General features: G+C 44.8%; 1 protein-coding gene across 7 annotated transcripts in view; it reads left to right on the top strand.

Moving 5' to 3' along the window:
* LOC135506085 (unconventional myosin-VI-like) overlaps window positions 1-23,479 on the top strand; it is a 136,396-nt gene extending 112,917 nt beyond the window's left edge. For 4 of the 7 annotated variants that reach the window (XM_064925491.1, XM_064925489.1, XM_064925493.1 and 1 more), the window contains 11 exons: window positions 1,172-1,380; window positions 2,934-3,012; window positions 7,775-7,935; window positions 8,066-8,107; window positions 8,553-8,591; window positions 10,523-10,561; window positions 12,345-12,451; window positions 14,604-14,744; window positions 15,682-15,708; window positions 20,807-21,025; window positions 21,170-23,479. In XM_064925491.1, coding sequence (XP_064781563.1) covers window positions 1,172-1,380; window positions 2,934-3,012; window positions 7,775-7,935; window positions 8,066-8,107; window positions 8,553-8,591; window positions 10,523-10,561; window positions 12,345-12,451; window positions 14,604-14,744; window positions 15,682-15,708; window positions 20,807-21,025; window positions 21,170-21,369 — 1,263 coding nt within the window. In that variant the 3' untranslated portion in view covers window positions 21,370-23,479. The remainder of the gene's footprint in view (window positions 1-1,171; window positions 1,381-2,933; window positions 3,013-7,774; window positions 7,936-8,065; window positions 8,108-8,552; window positions 8,592-10,522; window positions 10,562-12,344; window positions 12,452-14,603; window positions 14,745-15,681; window positions 15,709-20,806; window positions 21,026-21,169) is intronic. The other 3 variants (XM_064925495.1, XM_064925494.1, XM_064925496.1) reach the window with 3 other exon arrangements.
* Window positions 23,480-23,865: the final 386 nt, after the last annotated feature.

Below are 23,865 nucleotides of genomic sequence, written 5' to 3'. Positions count from 1 at the left end.
CCTTTAGAGAGAGTAGAGTAGCGGGCCTTTAGAGAGCGGAGAGTAGCGGGGCTTTAGAGAGCGGAGAGTAGCGGGCCTTTAGAGAGAGTAGAGTAGCGGGCCTTTAGAGAGAGTAGAGTAGCGGGCCTTTAGAGAGCGGAGAGTAGCGGGCCTTTAGAGAGCGGAGAGTAGCGGGCCTTTAGAGAGAGTAGAGTAGCGGGCCTTTAAGTTGGAACTAAGTGTGAGTTCAGAGTCAATGTGCTACATAAGAAACACTTGTTATATGCCATTTAGCAGACACTTTTATCCAAAGCGTCTTACAACAGTGAGTGCATACATTTTCCGATGGGTGTCCCCAGTGGAAATCGAACCAATGACCATAGCGTTGCAAAGCCATTCACTACCGACTAAGCCACACAAGCTACCGTTAAGTGCTTGCTAAGTGTGAGTTCAGAGTCTGATATGGTAGACAAAATGTAATTGAACGACTGTTTGGGTTCTGAAAACAGATCGTGCACCTTGTCCTGGGGAGAAGTTTCGAACACATCAGACTCAGAATAAGGCATTCTGATAAAAGGTTAATTTGACCCCAGATGCATATGAATATTCATCAGCAGAAGAGTGTGTTGCTGTAACACATTTGCACATAACACATTTGCCTCTAATTCGATCCTATGCCACTGTCTGTGTGGAAGCTCTGTTGATGCCAGCAGTCACAAATGTAGGGTTCTGATTGGGATGAATGTGTGAGTGCTCACGTTAGGAGACGGCAGCAAACAGAAATAGGATCTTACTGGACCATCAAGACCAATATGGTGAGGCGGCGTGTGTCTTTATGTTCCAGGAAGGCATTTGTTTGTATTTCTGTTTGCTGCAAGGAGACACTTGCTGAATCCCAAACCAGTCCCTTCCCCTCGCACGGGTGCTGGCTCCAGAGTGAGGTGCTAGCCCAACGTATGTTTGCAGTTTGTGCAATTTCATACAAAAGAATGAAGAGGTGTGCCTAATTATATACAACATGCATTTGTTTGTGTTTGATTTAGGGGCTTGACACATATAACGAATTAAATGCAAAACAAAAGCGAAATAAATGAAGTGTTCGTCTTTGCTTAGTCTTTATTGAATGAATGAAGCCAGCCCTGCGTTTTGGCTGCAGACTTCTTTCAGGGATTCTCCTCTCCTCTCCCCTCAGACCACAGCAATGACCCGCATTGACATGGACCATGAGTACCAGGCCCTGGTCACCAGGTCAGAGGAGCTGCTGACGGCCATGCAGAACAAGAAGAAGGAGGAGGAGGAGAAGGAGCGACTGAAGAAGATCCAGGAGGAGATGGCGAGAGAGAAGAAGAGGAGGGAGGAGGAGGAGCAGCGCCGCAAGCAGGACAAAGAGGACAGGCGTCTGTGAGTTGGGAGATGAAGAGAGAGAGCCGAGGTGCTCCGACACATTAGTCATGCCTCGTGTCCTGACCCTCTTTTTGTTGGTGTATGTAAAACCTGTAAGACCAACCGATGGTCCATCACAAGTCACTAGCTCCTATTTTAATAATTTACACTCGTGGGAATTGACCTATATGGATAGGGCTAAATCTTCTTTTCTTTACAAAATAAATATGAAAAGCATATGCATAGCCATGGTAAGCAATTGAAAGGGAACCGTTTAGAGATAATGGGGAACTGATAAGACCAAAGGTTAGAACACAACGTTTCACCTGACACAAGACTGAATCCAAACAGTGCAGTTTACATTTACTGTGCTTTTCTCCACATTTGTTGATAAAGAAATCTGTAAATACTCTGGATGCATTCAGTAACATGTTAAGACTGTTCCTGGAAATTGCAGGGCAGTTTCAACATAAGACGAAAAATAATTACAGCGGTTTAAGTGAGAGGACAAACTGGTGTGGCCACACATCTAGTGTACACAGTTCCTAAGCTATTTCAATGCCCTCCTATGACTCAGTCTTCAACAGGTACTTATTGAGCTCTCCTAGCTGTGCCGTTGAGGAACTAGACCAAGCACACTTGTAGTTGTTTAGTTTGGAGCACAACCCTGCATCCCCGCCATCACACAATTACTGTTGTGTATGCAATCCAAAAACAGCCCATTATAAAATTGCAATCTGGGTCAGGTGGGCATAATTTGAAAGCTTGTTCTATTGCCAATATGACTAGCTAAATTATAAAGTGTTAGGCTTTCACTGGGCAATTCAGAGAAACAGATCATCATCATGTTGGTGCACAAGGACTCATGAGTGGATTCAGGCCCGGCAGATTTTCTTCACAATAAATGAACAAGCTCATTCTGTTCAGAACAACCCAGGATATGACGACATGTCATCTTGTAACTGTGCATCATAAATGTTGACACTGTATATGACATGGCTTTTATGATTTAGAAATGTGAAGTGCACATTTGGCTTGTATGACATCAAATCAGTATTTATTATAATCCTCAACGTCACATCTTTCAAATTACATCAAGTCATCTTAATATACAGATTTTCCCTCACTAAGACAACAAGAAAATTGCCCAATTAAGGGGAGTGATGGGGGCAACTTGTTGTCGTGAGCTGTGCTCAAGTTCAGAACGGCTGTCAGTCCAAACCCATATAACACTGTGAGGCGCAGAGAGACCTCTAGCATGTCACTGTAGGGATGATTTATTTGGGCCAATGAATTGATGCGACTGTTTACTGCAGATCTGTAGCAGCATCCTAACTGGATGGATAGTTATTTATTCGGGCCATTGGTAAAACTGGTTTTCCCTCAAGTCTGTAGTAGAATGGATAAAGTATTGATTGGCCTTGAGATGGAGGAGCGACTGTACAGTAGAAGCTCTTTCCATTACTTATGGTACAGTATTGATTAGGAAGTCCAAACTTTATACAGTATTGGTTAGGATCTTTATATCGCAGTGACACCAGACATTAATAGCCTTTCTTGCTCTTCCTCAGGAAAGCGGAGATGGAGCAGAAGCGGAAACATGAAGAAGAGGAGCGGAAGCAGAGAGAGAAAGAGGAGAGGAAGCTTCAGGTTAGTGACAGTTTTCTTCTTCCACTGTTGGTTTCTCCTGGTCACTGTCTGCCGCAGGGTGGAAGGAGTTAACAATCTGGCTTTAGTACAATGCTCCACTTCCCCTGCTCTACTTCTCAATGTTCTCTGGCAGGAGAGCTCAGTCAAACATCTGTGTTGTTCTTTCCCCACCACCGGCCTCTCCATCTCTTCTCTCTCTGCCATCTCTTCTCTTTCTGCCATCTCTTTATCTCTCTCTGTCTGTCTCTGTCTCGCTCCATCTCTTTATCTCTCTCTGTCTGTCTCTGTCTCGCTCCATCTCTTCTCTCTCTGCCATCTCTTTATCTCTCTCTGTCTGTCTCTGTCTCGCTCCATCTCTTCTCTCTCTGCCATCTCTTTATCTCTCTCTGTCTGTCTCTGTCTCGCTCCATCTCTTTCTCTCTCTCTCTGTCTGTCTCTGTCTCGCTCCATCTCTCTCACTCTCACTGGCCAACCGACCATACTCCGTCTCTCCAGTTCTGTGTTAATAAGACATCTGAGGGTAATATACTGTTTGTCTGGCTCCCCATGTTGTCCAATTGGAGAGGGAAAGCTCCGATAACCCCCAGAGATCTGACCCCAGGTCAGCTACAGGCGTTTAATGCTGAAAGCTGCTCCCTAAGATCAAAGTGTCTTGCCTTGTGCCCACCCTGAGCCCGGGGAAGGCTTGGTGCTTTTCAAACAGCCTTTTTACTCTTTAGATTCACCATCATATTGGGCTTCTGTGCACGCGTTGGTGTAAATATTCATGACATGCACTGCAGATGTTTGAGTTTTGGGAGGAAAGAACGACATCAAACTTCCTCTAACTTCAGAGTGATGTTTTTTCTTCAATGTTCATATTAGTTTTTCTTATCCACAAATGCCTTCAAGGGAACTTTTCTTCCAAAATGGGTTTCGTAGGTTGTTCTCTGAACTCAATTAAAAAAAAAAAGTGAGATCTTCTTCTCAACACTGCCCCTGTTCCCTGACTATGAGGTGTTAGTAGACTGCTTGTTCCCTAAATCTGAGGTGTTAGTAGACTGCTTGTTCCCTAAATCTGAGGTGTTAGTAGACTGCTTGTTCCCTAAATCTGAGGTGTTAGTAGACTGCTTGTTCCCTAAATCTGAGGTGTTAGTAGACTGCTTGTTCCCTAAATCTGAGGTGTTAGTAGACTGCTTGTTCCCTGACTCTGAGGTGTTAGTAGACTGCTTGTTCCCTAAATCTGAGGTGATAGTAGACTGCTTGTTCCCTAAATCTGAGGTGTTAGTAGACTGCTTGTTCCCTAAATCTGAGGTGTTAGTAGACTGCTTGTTCCCTAAATCTGAGGTGATAGTAGACTGCTTGTTCCCTAAATCTGAGGTGTTAGTAGACTGCTTGTTCCCTAAATCTGAGGTGTTAGTAGACTGCTTGTTCCCTAAATCTGAGGTGTTAGTAGACTGCTTGTTCCCTAAATCTGAGGTGTTAGTAGACTGCTTGTTCCCTAAATCTGAGGTGTTAGTAGACTGCTTGTTCCCTAAATCTGAGGTGTTAGTAGACTGCTTGTTCCCTAAATCTGAGGTGTTAGTAGACTGCTTGTTCCCTAAATCTGAGGTGTTAGTAGACTGCTTGTTCCCTAAATCTGAGGTGTTAGTAGACTGCTTGTTCCCTAAATCTGAGGTGTTAGTAGACTGCTTGTTCCCTAAATCTGAGGTGTTAGTAGACTGCTTGTTCCCTAAATCTGAGGTGTTAGTAGACTGCTTGTTCCCTGACTCTGAGGTGTTAGTAGACTGCTTGTTCCCTAAATCTGAGGTGATAGTAGACTGCTTGTTCCCTAAATCTGAGGTGTTAGTAGACTGCTTGTTCCCTAAATCTGAGGTGTTAGTAGACTGCTTGTTCCCTAAATCTGAGGTGATAGTAGACTGCTTGTTCCCTAAATCTGAGGTGTTAGTAGACTGCTTGTTCCCTAAATCTGAGGTGTTAGTAGACTGCTTGTTCCCTAAATCTGAGGTGTTAGTAGACTGCTTGTTCCCTAAATCTGAGGTGTTAGTAGACTGCTTGTTCCCTAAATCTGAGGTGTTAGTAGACTGCTTGTTCCCTAAATCTGAGGTGTTAGTAGACTGCTTGTTCCCTAAATCTGAGGTGTTAGTAGACTGCTTGTTCCCTAAATCTGAGGTGTTAGTAGACTGCTTGTTCCCTAAATCTGAGGTGTTAGTAGACTGCTTGTTCCTTAACTCTGAGGTGTTAGTAGACTGCTTGTTCCCTAAATCTGAGGTGATAGTAGACTGCTTGTTCCCTAAATCTGAGGTGATAGTAGACTGCTTGTTCCCTGACTCTGAGGTGTTAGTAGACTGCTTGTTCCCTGACTCTGAGATGTTAGTAGACTGCTTGTTCCCTGACTCTGAGGTGTTAGTAGACTGCTTTCTCAATTGAGCCCCCGGATGGTGGCCAGCAGACTATGGCGAACGCTTGCTGAGTGACCCACAGGCAGAAGAAAGGCTCATTAGTGCATGTGTAAGGTGTCTAATCAGGCCCTGTCTCACACAGTCTCCTTCTCCACATCTGTATGAGAGGCACGCACACACACACACAGAGAATGCTGTACACAGATGACCTGGTGCTGCTGTCTCCCACGAAGGAGCGATTACAGCAGCAGCACTGGTTCTAACCGATCTGTGCTCTGACAGTTACCTAAAGAAAATAAATACATTGGGGCAAAAAGTATTTAGTCAGCCACCAATTGTGCAAGTTCTCCCACTTAAAAAGATGAGAGAGGCCTGTAATTTTCATTATAGGTACACTTCAACTATGACTGACAAAATGAGAAAAAAAATCCAGAAAATCACATTGTAGGATTTTTTATTAATTTATTTGAAAAATTATGGTGGAAAATAAGTATTTGGTCAATAACAAAAGTTTATCTCAATACTTTGTTGCATATCCTTTGTTGGCAATGACAGAGGTCAAACGTTTTCTGTAAATCTCCACAAGGTTTTCACACACTGTTGCTGGTATTTTGGCCCATTCCTCCATGCAGATCTCCTCTAGAGCAGTGATGTTTTGGGGCTGTTTCTGGGCAACACGGACTTTGAACTCCCTCCAAAGATGTTCTATGGGGTTGAGATCTGGAGACTGGCTAGGCCACTCCGGGACCTTGAAATGCTTCTTACGAAGCCACTCCTTCGTTGCTCGGGCGGTGTGTTTGGGATCGTTGTCATGCTGAAAGACCCAGCCACGTTTCATCTTCAATGCCCTTGCTGATGGAAGGAGGTTTTCACTCAAAAGCTCACGATACATGACCCCATTCATTCTTTCCTTTACACGGATCAGTCGTCCTGGTCCCTTTGCAGAAAAACAGCCCCAAAGCATGATGTTTCCACCCCATGCTTCACAGTAGGTACGGTGTTCTTTGGATGCAACTCAGCATTCTTTGTCCTCCAAACACGACGAGTTGAGTTTTAACCAAAAAGTTATATTTTGGTTTCATCTGACCATATGACATTCTCCCAATCTCCCAAACAGAGAGTACACATTGGCGGAATACCTGACTACTGTGACTGACACAAAATTAAGGAAAACTTTGACTATGTACAGACTCAGTGAGCATAGCCTTGCTATTGAGAAAGGCCGCCGTAGGCAGACCTGGCTCTTAGGAGAAGGCAGACTATGTGCACGCTGCCCACAAAATTAGGTGGAAACTGAGCTGCACTTCCTAACCTCCTGCCCAATGTATGACTATATTAAAGATACATATTTCCCTCAGATTGCACAGACCCACAATGAATTCGAAAAACAAATTGAATTTTGATGAACTGGGTGAAATACCACTGGGTGAAATACCACAGTGTGGGTGGCACTGGGTGAAATACCACAGTGTGCTATCACAGCAGCAGGATTTGTGACCTGTTGCCACAAGAAAAGGGCAACCAGTGAAGATCAAACACCATTGTAAATACAACCCATATTTGTTTATTTATTTTCCCTTTTGTACTTTAACTATTTGCATATCATTACAACACTGTATATAGACCTAATATGTCATTTGAAATGTCTTTATTTTTTGGGAACTTGTATGGGTGTAATATTTACTGTTCACTTTGTTTATCCATTTCACTTGCTTTGGCAATGTAAACCATGCCAATAAAGACCCTTGAATTTAAATTGCGAGCCCGACAGAGACCGACAGAGAGAGAAGGTTGGGCTTAGAGAGAGAGCGGGAAACACAGAGAGACACACAGGTGCTTATATTTCTCCTATTCTTGTCCTTTGTGTTACTGTGGGTGACCCAAAGAGAGTGTGAGTGTGAGGAAGCTGTCAAAGGGACTGAAGAAGGTGCCAAACGGAGTATCACCCAATCTTTCTGAACCTGGAGACACATCGAACCTGCAGGGATGGGCTGCTATTTTGAGAGCACTGGAAAATGTTAGGCCTATGTTATATCTCAATGCTTTTGATCTGACAGCTTTTCCCTGTTTCTAGTACCCTTCATGAGTCTGGCTGGGGCTGGGAAGAAAATGACTTATGAATGACTTATGAATGACTTATGAATGACTTATGAGTGGACATGGTGCAGGCAGGACAATCCAATCATATTACTGGGTCCGTCCAAACCCCCAGCTGCCCGGCATCCCTTATTACGGGGAGTAAAGAACCACTCACTTGGTGGTATTGGGATTGTCTGTGATGTACGGATTTGTGTGTGTGTGTGTGCATGCATGTGTGTGCGTGCGTGCGCATGTGTGTGTGTGCGCACGCGCATATATTCAAACATGCCGTCTCTCTGCAGGCAGAGATGGATGTTCAGCTGGAGGCTGAGCGGGAGGAGGCGGCGGCGCGTCAGAACATCCTGGAGCAGGAGAGGCGCGACAGGGAGCTGGCCATGAGGATCGCCCAGAGCGAGGCTGAACTCATCCCAGAGGACACCCAGAATGACGCAGGCCTGCGCAGGTAATAGTTCACTAACATACCTCCATACACGGTCTCTTCCCCTCTGATGTAAAGCAGAGATGGGGCTTGATGTGGATTTTGGAGAGATGGAAATATATTTTTAAACCAATCTCTTCTTCTCTTCTCCCAGTAACAGCACCTCAGGTGGTCCATCCTCCCCAGAGAGAGCTACGTAAGACACCAAGATTCAACCCTTTAAGCTCCCCAGTCCAACCTGAACCTGACCACTGAACCATAACTGCACTGCATACTGTAGCAATCTTTTAAGTCAACCAACCAACCATAACTCTATCAAGCAAGCACAGCCATTGATCGATGGATGATAGGATCATTCTGATATTTAAATCTCATAATTCAACTTCCGAACCAGAATCACCTTTATTTACATGTACAAGGAATTTGACCTCAGAATTAGATTCTCAGACATGACTGAATCACTTTGAATGTCAATCATTTTCCTTTATTTTCTAATTAATGTCAGAGAGGAATGATCTATCCTTTAACCAATCAAAGTAAGAGAGGAAATGGAATGACCTTTTCTTCCAGTTCCTGATTGGCTCCTGTATTGTGTACAGTGTCAGAGCTCCTTTGTAATCCTCACCATTCTCTTGTTGCAGTGGAGCTGGTGGATCTCAAAAGCTCAAGAGCATGTCCATGTAGGTTACTTTTAAACACCTCCTTCACTATGTTTAAACACACCTTCAGCACTCGGGCACTTTATTTTATTCAGTAGTGGTACACATAGAATATCACAATTTATATCATTTTTTTGCATGTTTTTATTTGTATTTTTTTTAAATATTGAGGCTGAAAAGAATGCATTGTGGAAAATCAACGGTGAAGCTGACCGCGCTGGCCATTATCTTGATATTACTAATCAATTCTGCTGTACGCAGTAGCACCGAAACTAGCATCTGGTAACTAGACCTCAGCTCTCCACAGCCCCTAAACCGAACCAACTCACTAACATGTGTTTAATGGATGTGCCACATTGTGAATCGGATACATTCTGCTGTGCACTCACCTGTATGACACTCTCTGTAGTGGTGTTTTGAAGGGCCCTAATGGATGTGCCACATTGTGAATCAGATACATTCTGCTGTGCACTCACCTGTATGACACTCTCTGAAGTGGTGTTTTGAAGGGCCCTAATGGATGTGTCACATTGTGAATCAGATACATTCTGCTGTGCACTCACCTGTATGACACTCTCTGAAGTGGTGTTTTGAAGGGCCATAATGGATGTGTCACATTGTGAATCAGATACATTGTGCTGTGCACTCACCTGTATGACACTCTCTGAAGTGGTGTTTTGAAGGGCCCTAATGGATGTGTCACATTGTGAATCAGATGCATTGTGCTGTGCACTCACCTGTATGACACTCTCTGAAGTGGTGTTTTGAAGGGCCCTAATGGATGTGTCACATTGTGAATCAGATGCATTGTGCTGTGCACTCACCTGTATGACACTCTCTGAAGTGGTGTTTTGAAGGGCCATAATGGATGTGTCACATTGTGAATCAGATACATTCTGCTGTGCACTCACCTGTATGACACTCTCTGAAGTGGTGTTTTGAAGGGCCCTAATGGATGTGTCACATTGTGAATCAGATGCATTGTGCTGTGCACTCACCTGTATGACACTCTCTGAAGTGGTGTTTTGAAGGGCCATAATGGATGTGTCACATTGTGAATCAGATACATTCTGCTGTGCACTCACCTGTATGACACTCTCTGAAGTGGTGTTTTGAAGGGCCCTAATGGATGTGTCACATTGTGAATCAGATACATTCTGCTGTGCACTCACCTGTATGACACTCTCTGAAGTGGTGTTTTGAAGGGCCCTAATGGATGTGTCACATTGTGAATCAGATGCATTGTGTCACATTGTGAATCAGATACATTCTGCTGTGCACTCACCTGTATGACACTCTCTGAAGTGGTGTTTTGAAGGGCCCTAATGGATGTGTCACATTGTGAATCAGATACATTCTGCTGTGCACTCACCTGTATGACACTCTCTGAAGTGGTGTTTTGAAGGGTCCTAATGGATGTGTCACATTGTCCATTTCACTTTTTTTAAGCCCTTGATCAATTTCTCGGAAATGTGCTCTCTCATCAGGTAATAAGAAATCACTATGAAGGACAATTCCAGAGGATCTAGGCAGAGTGTAGATATTAGAATGTGCACGTTGGCTCATTGTGCATCACATTGAGAGTGTCTCAATCAGGAAGAGAAACTCTTGTAATTATGTAACATTTTCCTCCTCAGAACAGCAGGAAGGAGTTCAGGGCTGTTTTTACAGCCTCATGCTGAAAAGATCACACACACACTACACAGACACGATTACACACACACACACGAACACACACACACACACACACACACACAGACACAGACACACTGACAGATCAGCCTCTGTGTGTCACGCCACCTGTAAAGCACAAGCCTTCTCTCTCTACACGTCGTCTTCCTCTGTGTGCCATCTGAGAACTGCAATCATTGTACACGTGTGACAGTTGGATGGTATTGAAAGTTCTCCGTGGTTCTAACTGTTATTGTGCTGGGCTCATCATGTCCTTTTAGGGAGGAAATGGCCAAGGAAATGTCTGAGCTTCTGTCTAGGTGGGTAGCGATCCTTACTTTAAGTTCCATGATTGACATCTCAAAAAATCTTCACAATCACTTTAAACTCAATGGATAGAAACGGCATGATCAACAGAAGTATATGATGTGTGAATAAATACTAATCGTCTTAATAGGGATTCATCGCCTTAATTAGGGGTAATTCTGCATAATTCCACACAATTAACCATTAATCATTGTTGAGAATTCCTACACAATGGGGTGGCGCTCGCCACCATGCAAATGAATGATTGGTTTTCAAATCTTTTTAAGTTGTTAGATCTCAAACAATAACTTACTTTTAGCTAGCTTTTATTCCAAATAGCCGTAAGTAACTAATGGGGTGACTCAGTCTACAACGGGACCGTGTCATATGTTGGTTCTATTATAGTTAGTCAGCCTTGTCCTGATTCCTGGCCACTAGTATCACACTGTAGTAGAGCAGCTGTTCTTTATTGGATCCCTGTTAGCTGATGCCATGGGGCCAGCCTCGCGCCATCAGAATGACTGAATGAGTGACATTTGACCCGGAGGCCACACCCAGTAGGCACTACTGTCACTTTGTTTGTGTACTAATTGGCTCAAGCCGCCTGCCTCTACTCCTCATAGCGACACATGGCCACCAGCCACAGGAAGTGGTGGCAGAAGGTGACCGGCCCTCTAGCCCTAGGTTAATGGAACAGCGTGCTTCAGGGGACCCTGGAATAGCCACCAACTGCTCCAAGTGTGCGAGGACAGCTCCCCTGGGCGGAGAGGCTCAATTGCTCAGTCAGTCAATAGGATTATGGCGTGGATGGCCTCGGGTGTCCCAGGGTCCGCCCCCTAACTCCAGCCTCAGATCTAGAGTCAGTGCTCTAAAAGTGGCAAATCCCAGCCAGGACTTAATCAGCCCTGTCAGCAGTCAGCAGCACTGTGGTGGAGGTGACGGCAGAACAGACCAGCAACAAACAGCTGGAGAAAAGTACACATAGGACCAGTTTCCTGGAGAGAGGTTAAGTCTTTAATCTTTGTCTGGGAAACCCTCCCTTACAATGGCCGGTCCAAATAATGCAGCACTGGACCAGTTCCATGACCAACAAGCTGCCTCACGCTACAGAAACCTGCTCCTATGCACCGTTCCAGCTCCAAATAGGAGTTGGGTTCTGAATAGGCTGTGTTACTGCTGTGGGGTTGTTGAATTTCTCTAGTACAGTGCAGCTGACCAACTCCACATTATCCCCCTTATCAGCCTGCTCCCAAATTATGACCTTTGAAATCTCTTTCCTTGTGGATCGTGTCAATTTTGCTCTACTGTGGAGTAGGGTGAAATTTCCCCTAGACAGTGATCTTAAGTCAGTTTAGTGTTTTTCCCACTAATAGTTGCAGTTTGATATTTATTGTCATGAATCATGCCATGGAGGCAGAACTGAGTCGTTTTTGCTAGATAGGCCAGCTGCAAAATCAAAATTGTCTTTGTCTAAAAAACATACTTTTGTTATCCTAACTTAAAGTTAGTGTTAGGCATTAGGGTGTGCAGTGTGGTTAGGTTTAACGGCTTTGTGGCTGTGCCAGCTAGTGACCACCTCGATCTGTACCCAGAGAAAACTTCACCCCGGAGCCGCCACTGTATACTGCTCTTGTTTTGGTTGTAACCCCACTGTGCTGGTTGTAACCCCACTGTGCTGGTTGTAACCCCACTGTGCTGGTTGTAACCCCACTGTGCTGATTGTAACCCCACTGTCCTGGTTGTAACCCCACTGTGCTGGTTGTAACCCCACTGTCCTGGATGTGTCTGTGTTGCCAGAGGCCCACAGGTTCAGGCTACCAAAGCTGCTGCTGCTGGCACCAAGAAGTACGAGCTCAGCAAGTGGAAATACGCCGAGCTGAGGGACGCCATCAACACATCCTGTGGTAAGAAAGTCAGCCATGCCAAACATGTGGTTGAAAATCATTAAACTTGACTCTGACATTTTGCTGTGATATTACTCTTAACAAACCTCATGTAATATTGAACTGTCAGTTCTCTGAGCCTGTTTTGCTTAGGGTTAAAAGTGAGCTATGATTTTACAGCTTTTACTTGCTCTATGTTTATTTATTAATACCCACCTTATTATTTGATCACTTCGTTTTACATGTTGATCAAATTCTTCTATCATTTGGTAGAACAGTATGGTACCAGTGTTCAAACGTAGTGCACTATGTAGGGAATAGGGTTTTGTAGACTGATTGGCAGCTCCCCAAGCTCTGTGTCGTATGTGTCAAATATGCCCAACAATAGGTATCTGGGGCTGCAGACCCATCTGTATTGAAAGTAAAACATCGAAACGATCAGGCTTGCTGATGTTAAGTAGTACGCACATTGCAGGAAGACATTTTGACAGTGAAATGACTCATTTATCTGGAGGATAGGAAGCCATATTTGTGCACTCAACTTTAGCAAGGCACTTAGCAGGTATTAACCATCTAATTTCACACCATATTTCACTCCGGGACTTCAGCCAGTATGCTGATTGACAACTTAAATGCATTTTAATCCTAGCAGCAATTGTTTTAGAATTTCATGAAGACATAGATTGACAATGAAACTCATAATGCTGTCTCGTCTTCTTTTATTACTTTTAAATTGTTATTAAAGTAATGAAAATCTTCGAGTAGTATGTCTCCGACTTCTTTCTGTTGGTAGTCCTCCGTCCATCTGTCTGTTGGCAGTCCGTCCGTCTGTCTGTCTGTTGGCAGTCCGCCCATCCGTCTATCTGTTGTCCATCCATCTGTCTGTTGTCCGCCCGTCTGTCTGTTGGCAGTCCGTCCATCTGTCTGTTGGCAGTCCGTCCGTCCGTCTGTTAGCAGTCTGTCCGTCCGTCTGTCTGTTGGCAGTCTGTCCGTCTGTCTGTTGGCAGTCCGTCTGTCTGTTGGCAGTCTGTCCGTCCGTCCGTCTGTTGGCAGTCCGTCCGTCCGTCTGTTGGCAGTCCGCCCGTCCGTCTGTCTGTTGGCAGTCCGCCCGTCTGTCTGTCTGTTGGCAGCTCGCCCTTCCGTCTGTTGGCAGTCCTCCCCTCCATACATCTGTTGGCAGTCCGTACGTCTGTTGGCAGTCCGCCCATCCATACTTCTGTTGGCAGTCCGTACGTCTGTTGGCAGTCCGCCCGTCCATACATCTGTTGGCAGTCCGTACGTCTGTTGGCAGTCCGCCCCTCCATACTTCTGTTGGCAGTCCGTACGTCTGTTGGCAGTCCGCCCCTCCATACTTCTGTTGGCAGTCCGTACGTCTGTTGGCAGTCCGTACGTCTGTTGGCAGTCCGCCCTTCCATACATCTGTTGGCAGTCCGCCCGTCCATACATCTGTTGGCAGTCCGTACGTCTGTTGGCAGTCCATACGTCTGCTGGCAGTCCGTCCTTCTGTTGGCAGTCCGTCCGTCTGTCCGCTGGCAGTCCGTCCGTCTGTCCGCTGGCAGTCCGTCCGTCTGTCCGCTGGCAGTCTGTCCGTCTGTCCGTAGGCAGTCCGTCCGTCTGTCCGCTGGCAGTCCGTCTGTCTGTTGGCAGTCCGTCCGTCTGTTGGCAGTCCCTCTATCTGTCTGTCTGTCTGTCTGTCTGTTGGCAGTCCCTCTATCTGTCTGTCTGTTGGCAGTCCGTCTGACCGTCCGTCTGTTGGCAGTCCCTCCATCCATCCGTCTGTTGGCAGTCCGTCCGTCTGTCTGTTGGCAGTCCCTCCGTCCGTCCGTCTGTTGGCAGTCCCTCCGTCCGTCCGTCTGTTGTCAGTCCCTCCGTCCGTCTGTTGGCAGTCCCTCCGTCCGTCCGTCTGTTGGCAGTCCCTCCCTCCGTCCGTCTGTTGGCAGTTCCTCCCTCCGTCCGTCCGTCTTTTGGCAGTACCTCCGTCAATCCGTCTATTGGCAGTCCCTCCGTCCGTCTGTCTGTGTGTAGCTCTGACCATGGGGGTTCTAGTGTTCTGGTATACTTCAGTACCTGCTATGCTCTCATATTTTTCCCTCCCTTTCTTCTCTCTCTTCCTTTTCTTTTTCTCTACCCTCTCTCCCATTCTCTCTCTTTTTTTCTCTCTCTCAACCTGCAGACATTGAGTTGCTGGCTGCCTGCCGAGAAGAGTTCCACCGCCGGCTGAAGGTCTACCACGCCTGGAAGTCAAAGAACAAGAAGCGTGGCAACAACCCCGGCGTCACAGAGCAGAGGGCCCCCAAATCAGTCACTGACTATGGTAATGGACCCCAACCCGCAGGAGATGTTTCAGACAGTGTTATACAGTACAACATCACTGTAGGTGTCTTTTTCAATTATTTGATAGGCTTGATTCAAAAAACATCCATTTTTATTCTGCTCCAAATACCCTAGAGGAGGCAGACCCAAAGAGACTGTCTCGGTTAGAGCTTTAGCCCCCTTTTGAGTATTCTAATATAGTACTGATACTAATGAATAGGGTGCGATTTGGGACACATCCTGGTGGTGGCTGCTCTCTTCCTCCAGCCTGACCTCTTCTCATTGTTCTCCATAGAAACCTGTGCTGTCTTGCTCCTGGTTCTGCTTCATTTCCATGAGCAGTCACCATGACGACAAAGAGCTATTTTTCCCCCCATGTGACAGAGTGCAGACACACTTTATTTTAGTCTGTTAGACTACTGATTGGACCACATACCCAGCCCCCATAGAATTACAAACAGAATCATCATGTATAATTATAGGGTCTGTAGCTATGCCCAGCCCCCACCTCTCACTTAGTGGGCATACACAGTACCAGCTATACCTCTACCTGCTCTCTGACACAATAACAAGCCAGAGGCTGAGGAGAGCTCATATTTTCAGGGTCCTAGCATAATATAGCCTACAATCTAATGATTTTGCTTGTGAATGACCATATACAGTGGAATGACCCTCCCCGTTCTTCCATGCCTATGGTGTCATCCATTTAGGCCGGTCCTGGCTACCGTAAACACATGTAAAGATGTGGTAATGACTCTGTCATTATATATAATGGTTTCTTCTTCCCCTAACATCTATGATGTTGTGATAGGCTCAAAAATGTATTCATAGGAAATCCATTTGTCATTCCATGATCTTGTCTTGCATGTTGTTTGTTTCATACCTGTGCCATACTGCATGTGATGTTTGTAAGTGTAACCTGGCATGTTTACTTTCAGATCTCGCACCTCGTGTGAGACAAGCACGTAAGTGGTTCTCCACGATGTAGCAGCATCACTAACCTCAGCCCCTAACCCATCTATTAACCATGGGGAAACGGAGGGTGTGTGGAAGGGGTTTACTTTCTGTTATGGGATGCACCCTATTTCCTTGTAGTGCACTACTTTTTACCAAGACCCATAAGGCTCTGGTCAAGGATCCATAAGGCTCTGGTCAACAGTAGTGCACTATATAGGAAATAGGGTGCCATTTGGGATGCAAACTTGGTGATGGCGTAAGGAATCATAGAGCAAATGGTTTCTTTAAAAAAAAAAAGAATTGTCTTTAGATTGCATGCTATTTTATTCCTGGGACAGAATAAGGTTATTAAGAGGTTGTCAACTAAGTGCACCTGCCATTCTTTGAAGATTATTAAGGTGGTGTCAATTACAGTAAGTGCACCTTGAAGATTATTAACCTCTAGCGTCGAGCAATCCCGTATCCGGGAGCGTAATCATAGCCTCAAGCTCATTAGCATAACGCAACGTTAACTTTTCATGAAAATCACAAATGAAATGAAATAAATATATTGGCTCACAAGCTTAGTCTTTTGTTAACAACACTGTCATCTCAGATTTTCAAAATATGCTTTTCAACCATAGCTACACAAGCATTTGTGTAAGAGTATTGATAGCTAGCATAGCATTAAGCCTAGCATTCAGCAGGCAACATTTTCACAAAAACAAGAAAAGCATTCAAATAAAATAATTTACCTTTGAAGAACCTCGGATGTTTCCAATGAGGAGACTCTCAGTTAGATAGCAAATGTTCAGTTTTTCCCAAAAGATGATTTGTGTAGGAGAAATCGCTCCGTTTTGTTCATCACTTTTGGCTAAGAAAAAAAAATGAAAATTCAGTCATTACAACGCCAAACTTTTTTTCCAAATTAACTCCATAATATCGACAGAAACATGGCAAACGTTTAGAATCAATCCTCAAGGTGTTTTTCACATATCTATTCGATGATAAATCATTCGTGGCAGTTGCCTTTGTCCTCTGAACCCAATGGAAAAGTGGACGCAGCTGGAGATTGCGCAATAATTTTGACGGAGGACACCAAGCGCACACCTGGTCTCTTATGGTCAATCTTCCAATGATATGCCTACAAATACGTCACAATGCTGCAGACACCTTGGGGAAACGACAGAAAGTGTACGCTCATTCCTTGCGCATTCACAGCCATATAAGGAGACATTGGAACACAGCGCATTCAAAATCTGGGGCATTTCCTGTATGAAATGTCATCTTGGTTTCGCCTGTAGCATTAGTTCTGTGGCACTCACAGACAATATCTTTGCAGTTTTGGAAACGTCAGACTGATTTCTTTCCAAAGCTGTCAATTATATGCATAGTCAAGCATCTTTTCGTGACAAAATATCTTCTTTAAAACGGGAACGTTTTTTATCCAAAAATTAAAAGAGCGCCCGCTATATCGAAGAAGTTAAGGGGGGTGTCAATTACAGTAAGCGCACCTTGAAGATTATTAAGGGGGGTGTCAACTATAGTAAGTGCACCTTGAAGATTATTAAGGGGGTTGTCAACTACAGTCAGTGCACCTTGAAGATTATTAAGGGGGGTGTCAACTGCAGTAAGTGCACCTTGAAGATTATTAAGGGGGGTGTCAACTACAGTAAGTGCACCTTGAAGATTATTAAGGGGGGTGTCAACTACAGTAAGTGCACCTTGAAGATTATTAAGGGGGTGTCAACTACAGTAAGTGCACCTTGAAGATTATTAAGGGAGTGTCAACTAAGTACACCTGGCATTCTTAGAAGATTATTAAGGTGTAGGATATTGTACGAGACACAGTGTAGTCAAACGTCTAACGTAAGCTGATCGAGAATGAGGATGTGTACAAAGAGATTTCAAAGTGCCTAAATGGCTGGTGTTATTGATGCTGATGCAAATGTGATGTGGCTTCGCTGACAATGGGAGCTAAAAGTGCTCAGGCAATCAGGCAAAATTGTGTTTGGGATGGATGTGTGGGCAAGTCCCAAATGACACCTTATTCCTCACATGCTGACCACACTGCTCGCGTTGCAAAATAAATGTACACATGCATGTTATTCAATCATTGCATCCACACTTCTCCCGCGCGTCAGCGAGCGTCTCTGTAGCCAGGCGCTAAAATAGAACTTGGTTCTATTTGTGACACCTGAAGCGCTGCAAGTTCCCCTCTCCCATCTCCTCATTGGTTTTTAGGAGAATATACCCACGTGCCATTTCCTCATTGGTTTTTAGGAGCATATACCCAACGTGGGTGATTGAAAGATGAACTAAGGTCCACACTCCAGTCCAGTTGGTGGTGGCAATGCACCTTAAAGTTGGTTGCCAACCTCCATATAAAGTCCAAAGAAGAAGCCTGAAGGAGGAGAGATTACTAGAAACAAACTCTGTTTACTCCTCTTTTTGTACCCCTTTCTCTCCCCAATTGGTAGTTACAGTCTTGTCCCCTTGCTGCAAACCCCTACGGACTCGGTAGAGGCGAAGGTCGAAGGCGGTGCATCCTCTGAAACCCAGCCAAGCCGCACTGCTTCTTGACACAACGCCCACTTGACCCGGAAACCAGCCACATCAATGTGTCGGAGGAAACACTGTTCACCTGGGGATCGTGTCAGCTTGCATTGCGCTTGGCCCGACACAGGAGTCGCTAGTGCGCTACGGGACAAGAACCTCCCCTAACCCGAACGAAGTTGGGCCAATTGTGTGCCACCCCATGGGTCTCCCGGTCACTGCCGGCTGCGACAGAGCCTGGACTTGAACCATGATTTCTAGTGACACAGCTAGCACTGCAATGCAGTGCCTTAGACCACTGTGCCACTCGGGAGGCCTGTTTGTCAGAGTAGAGGACCTTGCGCGTTTCTGGCAATAATAACAACCCAATGTTTATATCCCAGGATGAATTGGCTAGCAACAGCAAGCTAGCAAGCAAAATGGTCATAAATGTTTAATGCTTTTCGGCCTGTCCCCAAATTAATATAGTTCAGAGTTTGTTTTGATATTTCAACCTGCGTGTCCTGATCTCGTCTGGTGTGGGTGGACAAAATCCACATGCGCATGACGGCTACCTCCGCCTTTGTGCGAGGAGGAGCACTGCCAGAGCCCTGCAAAATGACCTCCAGTAGGCCACAAATGTGCATGTGTCTGCTTAAACGGTCAGAAACAGACTCCATGATGGTGGTATGAGGGCCCGACGTCCACAGGTGGGGGTTGTGCATACAGCCCAACACCGTGCAGGACGTTTGGCATTTGCCAGAGAACACCAAGATTGGCAAATTCGCCACTGGCGCCCTGTGCTCTTCACAGATGAAAGCAGGTTCACACTGAGCACATGTGACAGACGTGACAGTCTGGAGAACGTTCTGCTGCCTGCAACATCCTCCAGCATGACCTGTTTGGCGGTGGGTCAGTCATGGTGTGGGGTGGCATTTCTTTGGGGGGCCGCACAGCCCTCCATGTGCTCGCCAGAGGTAGCCTGACTGCCAATAGGTACCAAGATGAGATCCTCAGACCCCTTGTGAGACCATATGCTGGTGTGGTTGGCCCTGGGTTCCTCCTAATGCAAGACAATGCTAGACCTCATGTGGCTGGAGTGTGTCAGCAGTTCCTGCAAGAGGAAGGCATTGATGCTATGGACTGGCCCGCCCGTTCCCCAGACCTGAATTCAATTGCGCACATCTGGGACATCATGTCTCGCTTCATCCACCAATGCCGCGTTGCACCACAGACTGTCCAGGAGTTGGCAGATGCTTTAGTCCAGGTCTGGGAGGAGATCCCTCAGGAGACCATCCGCCACCTCATCAGGAGCATACCCAGGCATTGTAGGGAGGTCATACAGGCACGTGCAGGCCACACACACTACTGAGCCTCATTTTTACTTGTTTTAAGGACATTACATCAAAGTTGGATCAGCCTGTAGTGGGGTTTTCCACTTTCATTTTGAGTGTGACTCCAAATCCAGACCTCCATGGATTGATACATTTGATTTCCATTGATAATTTTTGTGTGATTTTGTTGTCAGCACATTCAACTATGTAAAGAAAAAAGTATTTAATAAGAATAGTTCATTCATTCAGATCTAGGATGTGTTATTTTAGTGTTCCCTTTTATTTTTTGAGCAGTATATATACAGTATGTCACTGGAACAAATGCCACAAAGAAATGATATCGGTCACTCTCGGTTTCAGCTTTCTCTCTGAACAAAAACGAGGGAGGGACTCTGGAAGGTGTTGGGAATGGGTGGGCGGCCATTGCTGTTCCTTGTCTCTTGTTAATATAATACCTCCATGGGGTTGGGGTGCCGACGTGTTAGCGTCTTCACAGTCAGTCACAACATTTTGTACTTGTACTTTTACTAAGTTGGAGTGAAAGATCCATTTCGTTTGGTGACAGTGGATCTGGGATATGTTGCTTTAAAGGAAAGGATATATAAACTGTACTGTATCCATACTCCAGTCCTCCAGTACCACCAACAGCACAGATTTTTGTTGTGGCCTCGGACAAGTGCACATGAATCAACTTGTCAACTAAATCATCAAGCCCTCAATGAGTGGAAATAGGTGTTTTTTTGTCTGAGGTACACTAAAAATGTGTACTGTTGAGGGGTACCAGAGGACTGGTGTTGAGAACCACTGCTGTACCACGCCTGTCAACAGGGCTGAGGCTACTCTGCCACTGTCTTTCTCTGGTTCTTTTATCCATAGAGCCTCCCACCCATCCACCCCCTTCAATCACTATCCCTCATTTATTTACGCTCCACTTTGTAGAGAATATGCAAATCTATGCTCTTTATGTTTTGATACGAGCGTTCAAACTCTTTAACAAACACCTGACAGGCTGCTTGTCGCTCTGATTTACTCACCCTTTGATCAGTAGCTCTGTGATCTAGTGCTGACCCCTCCTCCCTAGCTCGAGCAACATCACACTCCCTGCATCCCTATTGGTTCCTGTTACTTCCCAGTCTATTGGTTTCTGTTACCATTCATATTGGTTCCTGTTTCTACCCCGCCCCTATTGGTTAGGCTATTGTTCCTTCCCATTCCAATCAACAAACGTCATTAGTCTAACTAGCCCCTCCCCCAACAGCCCAGGCGAACTCAGCCCCGCCCATCCCAGCCAGGCAACATGAGGTGGCCATGAACAGGCAACAGCGCTACTTCCGCATCCCCTTCATCCGGCCCGGGGACCAGTACAAGGACCCACAGAACAAAAAGAAGGGCTGGTGGTACGCCCACTTTGATGGGCCCTGGATCGCAAGGCAGATGGAGCTGCACCCAGACAAGCAGCCCATCCTGCTGGTGGCAGGTCAGTTAGTGAAACAGAACTCATAGTATAGGCGATCTTCTCTCTCTCTCGTGTGTGCGTGTGCACGCTCATTTATCTGTACGATTTATAGTCTTACTGCCTCACAGGCACGATGCTCTATTTTTTTGCGGTCTGTGTCTCTAGGGAAAGACGACATGGAGATGTGTGAGCTGAGCCTGGAGGAGACAGGCTTGACAAGAAAGAGGGGAGCTGAGATCCTGCCCCGGCAGTTTGAGGAGATCTGGGAGCGCTGCGGGGGCATCCAGTACCTCCGGAGAGCCATCGAGAAACAACAGGCCCGCCCCACCTACGCCACAGCCATGCTGAAGACCCTCCTCAAGTAAAGGGTGTTGGGTTAATTTGCCCCTAGTCGCTGATCGTGGGTCAGTTTAGCATTTTCCCCACCTAAAGTTTAAGGTTAGGATTGGGGGACGGGAAGCTGATCCTAGATCTGTACTCTGGGAAACTTCACCCTGGAGCTAAAGCCCCCTGTCTTAAACCACGGGTCTTTCTCTCACTACAGCAAAGGGAAGAATGTACTAAGCTACTGTACCTAACACAGTGGGTATTCAAGCCTACTGTACCATGTTTTGACTGGGGGCAAGTCATAAATTAACCACTTTTTGTTAATTGTCTTTTTTCTTTTGTTCATCTTGGCTGCTTTCAATTGTCTTGATGTATTATTTCTTGGTGGGTGCGGGGGCATTTGCAGTGAACCTATGCAGAGGAATCGGACAGTGACTAATTATTATATCTAGTTTTGTTTCTCGAGCAAATATGGATGTTTTCCTTTTAATATTCCTGCTACTTTAACTACGAGGCCTTATTAAAACTACTTTAACAGGATAATTTGCTGAATGTAGGAAGTGTTTCAAAGCTGCCTCCAAATAAGTTTTGAGTATTAAATTGTTGATGTTTAATATGATGTCTTTGTGATTTAAAATGAAGTCAACATTTGGTCTCTGCAGTCTTAACAGCTCGTTGATCATTTCACTCAAACCGATACTTGCTGTTTATTTTCATGTAGTAATTATAGGAAAATACTTGCACAAGAAAGGGGTAGAAATGGGCTTGGTTGGTAGAAATGGGCTCGGTTGCAACTCTGTTTTCTCATGTGAGGCAGTTATACTTGAGCGTCAGGTTCTTCTCTAAGGATATTTTTTAGTGACTGCACATAAATTCACATGAATTTCTAATTATAATATTTGATAATACTGTAATAAGTTTGTACCTCTGGCTTTCAGACTGAATGTAATATGGGTTTGTTGATTTGTTCCTTCAGTCCTTACTGTTAGGTTAGGAGCGGTTTGTTTTATTCTTCATATGTGTGATTTAGGTTTGCTAATGAAAGGTGAAGAAATATTTCCTTTTCACATTCCCCAACCATTCATTACTAAAGCCACATGGTTGAAATTGTTTCATGTTCTCCACATGAAATAATGCCTATTCCAAATATTGAAACAAAAAGAAAAATAATGAATGAATCAAACTTAATTATGAGAAGTGAATAATACAAATCTTGAGATACTCTACGATGTCGGACCAAATGTGTGTATGGGACTAAAACTGAATAGTGAAATCGTGTTGATGTCTTCTTGACCCCAACTTCATTCAAGCTCATATACAATATAGTCAGCTATTCTTCTCTCTGCTAGATATTCCAATAGACACATACATACAGAATGCTCTACGTGTATGATAGAGAGTCTAATGTTTCTACACAGGAATGTACACATTTATTTTCTAAATAAATATTTCTACTCTAAGATACTCTAAAGCATGTGTCAAACTCATTCCACAGAGGGCCATGTGTCTGCGGGTTTTTGCTCCACCCTCGTATTTGATTAATGAATTAAGGTCACTAATTAGTAAGGACCTCCCTTCACCTAGTTGTCTACTGTAGGTCTTAATTGAAAGTAAAAAACAAAAACCTGCAGACACTCAGCCCTCCATAGAATGAGTTTAACACCCCTGCTATAAAGGGTTTGGTCACATGACTCATGTTTCTTAAAATAAACAGATGATGAAGCAATAATTTACACACGCAACACTACAAGGAGGACAGACTGTCTCAAACACACAGTACATGACAATCTTGTGAGACAAGAACTACTCTCTTCTGGTAAGGCTGTTAGTCTTGAGTTTCTTCTCATTCCCTTAGACGCTCTGCACAAGCGAAAGGCGACGTCGTGGTTGTTTGAAATCTATCCACTCATGCTCGTGTCTAAAGCATGTCTTCAGGTTAGCCCGAAGTATGTATTTCTGACAAACAGCAGAGTTTACTACTGTAGTGTGGGGTCTCCTTGAATATTGCTTGTAATGTACACGAAATGACTGACTGACTGACTTCCATATGCTCTGTATCTCACAACATGCATAGCAATCATTCCTCAGATACTGCCTTTTCCAATGCTGATCTCTAACTGAAATAAACGCATTTCATGCTTCACTCAACTGCTTTTGGCCCTTGTGTTTGACATCACTCTATTCCTCAACATGGTAATGGTACAGCAGCAAAAATACACACAGTTAAAAAAGCCCTATTGAAGACAGTGAGTAGTTCATTTCCCTGATGTGTACAGAACAGATGTTTGACGACACTGAGGAAACAGAGATGGACTTTATACAATTATCAATATTACACCAATACAGAGACAGACATTATGATACAGGTGTACAGTATGTGATATTAACTATACGCCATTGCAACATACATACCTCATGAGGAAAACAGCACTTTTCTTCTGGCATTTTTATTTTATTTTTTAAGTGCTACTACATTGTCAGCACATTATGTATAAAAACAGTTTGCTGTCCTGGGGTGCCTTTGCAACTTGATA

The sequence above is a fragment of the Oncorhynchus masou genome, chromosome 19, assembly GCF_036934945.1.
Source record: "Oncorhynchus masou masou isolate Uvic2021 chromosome 19, UVic_Omas_1.1, whole genome shotgun sequence".
In the NCBI taxonomy this organism is placed as follows: Eukaryota; Metazoa; Chordata; class Actinopteri; order Salmoniformes; family Salmonidae; genus Oncorhynchus; species Oncorhynchus masou.
Note: the sequence above shows the minus strand (reverse complement) of the source record. Positions and strands in the feature narration are given on the sequence as shown.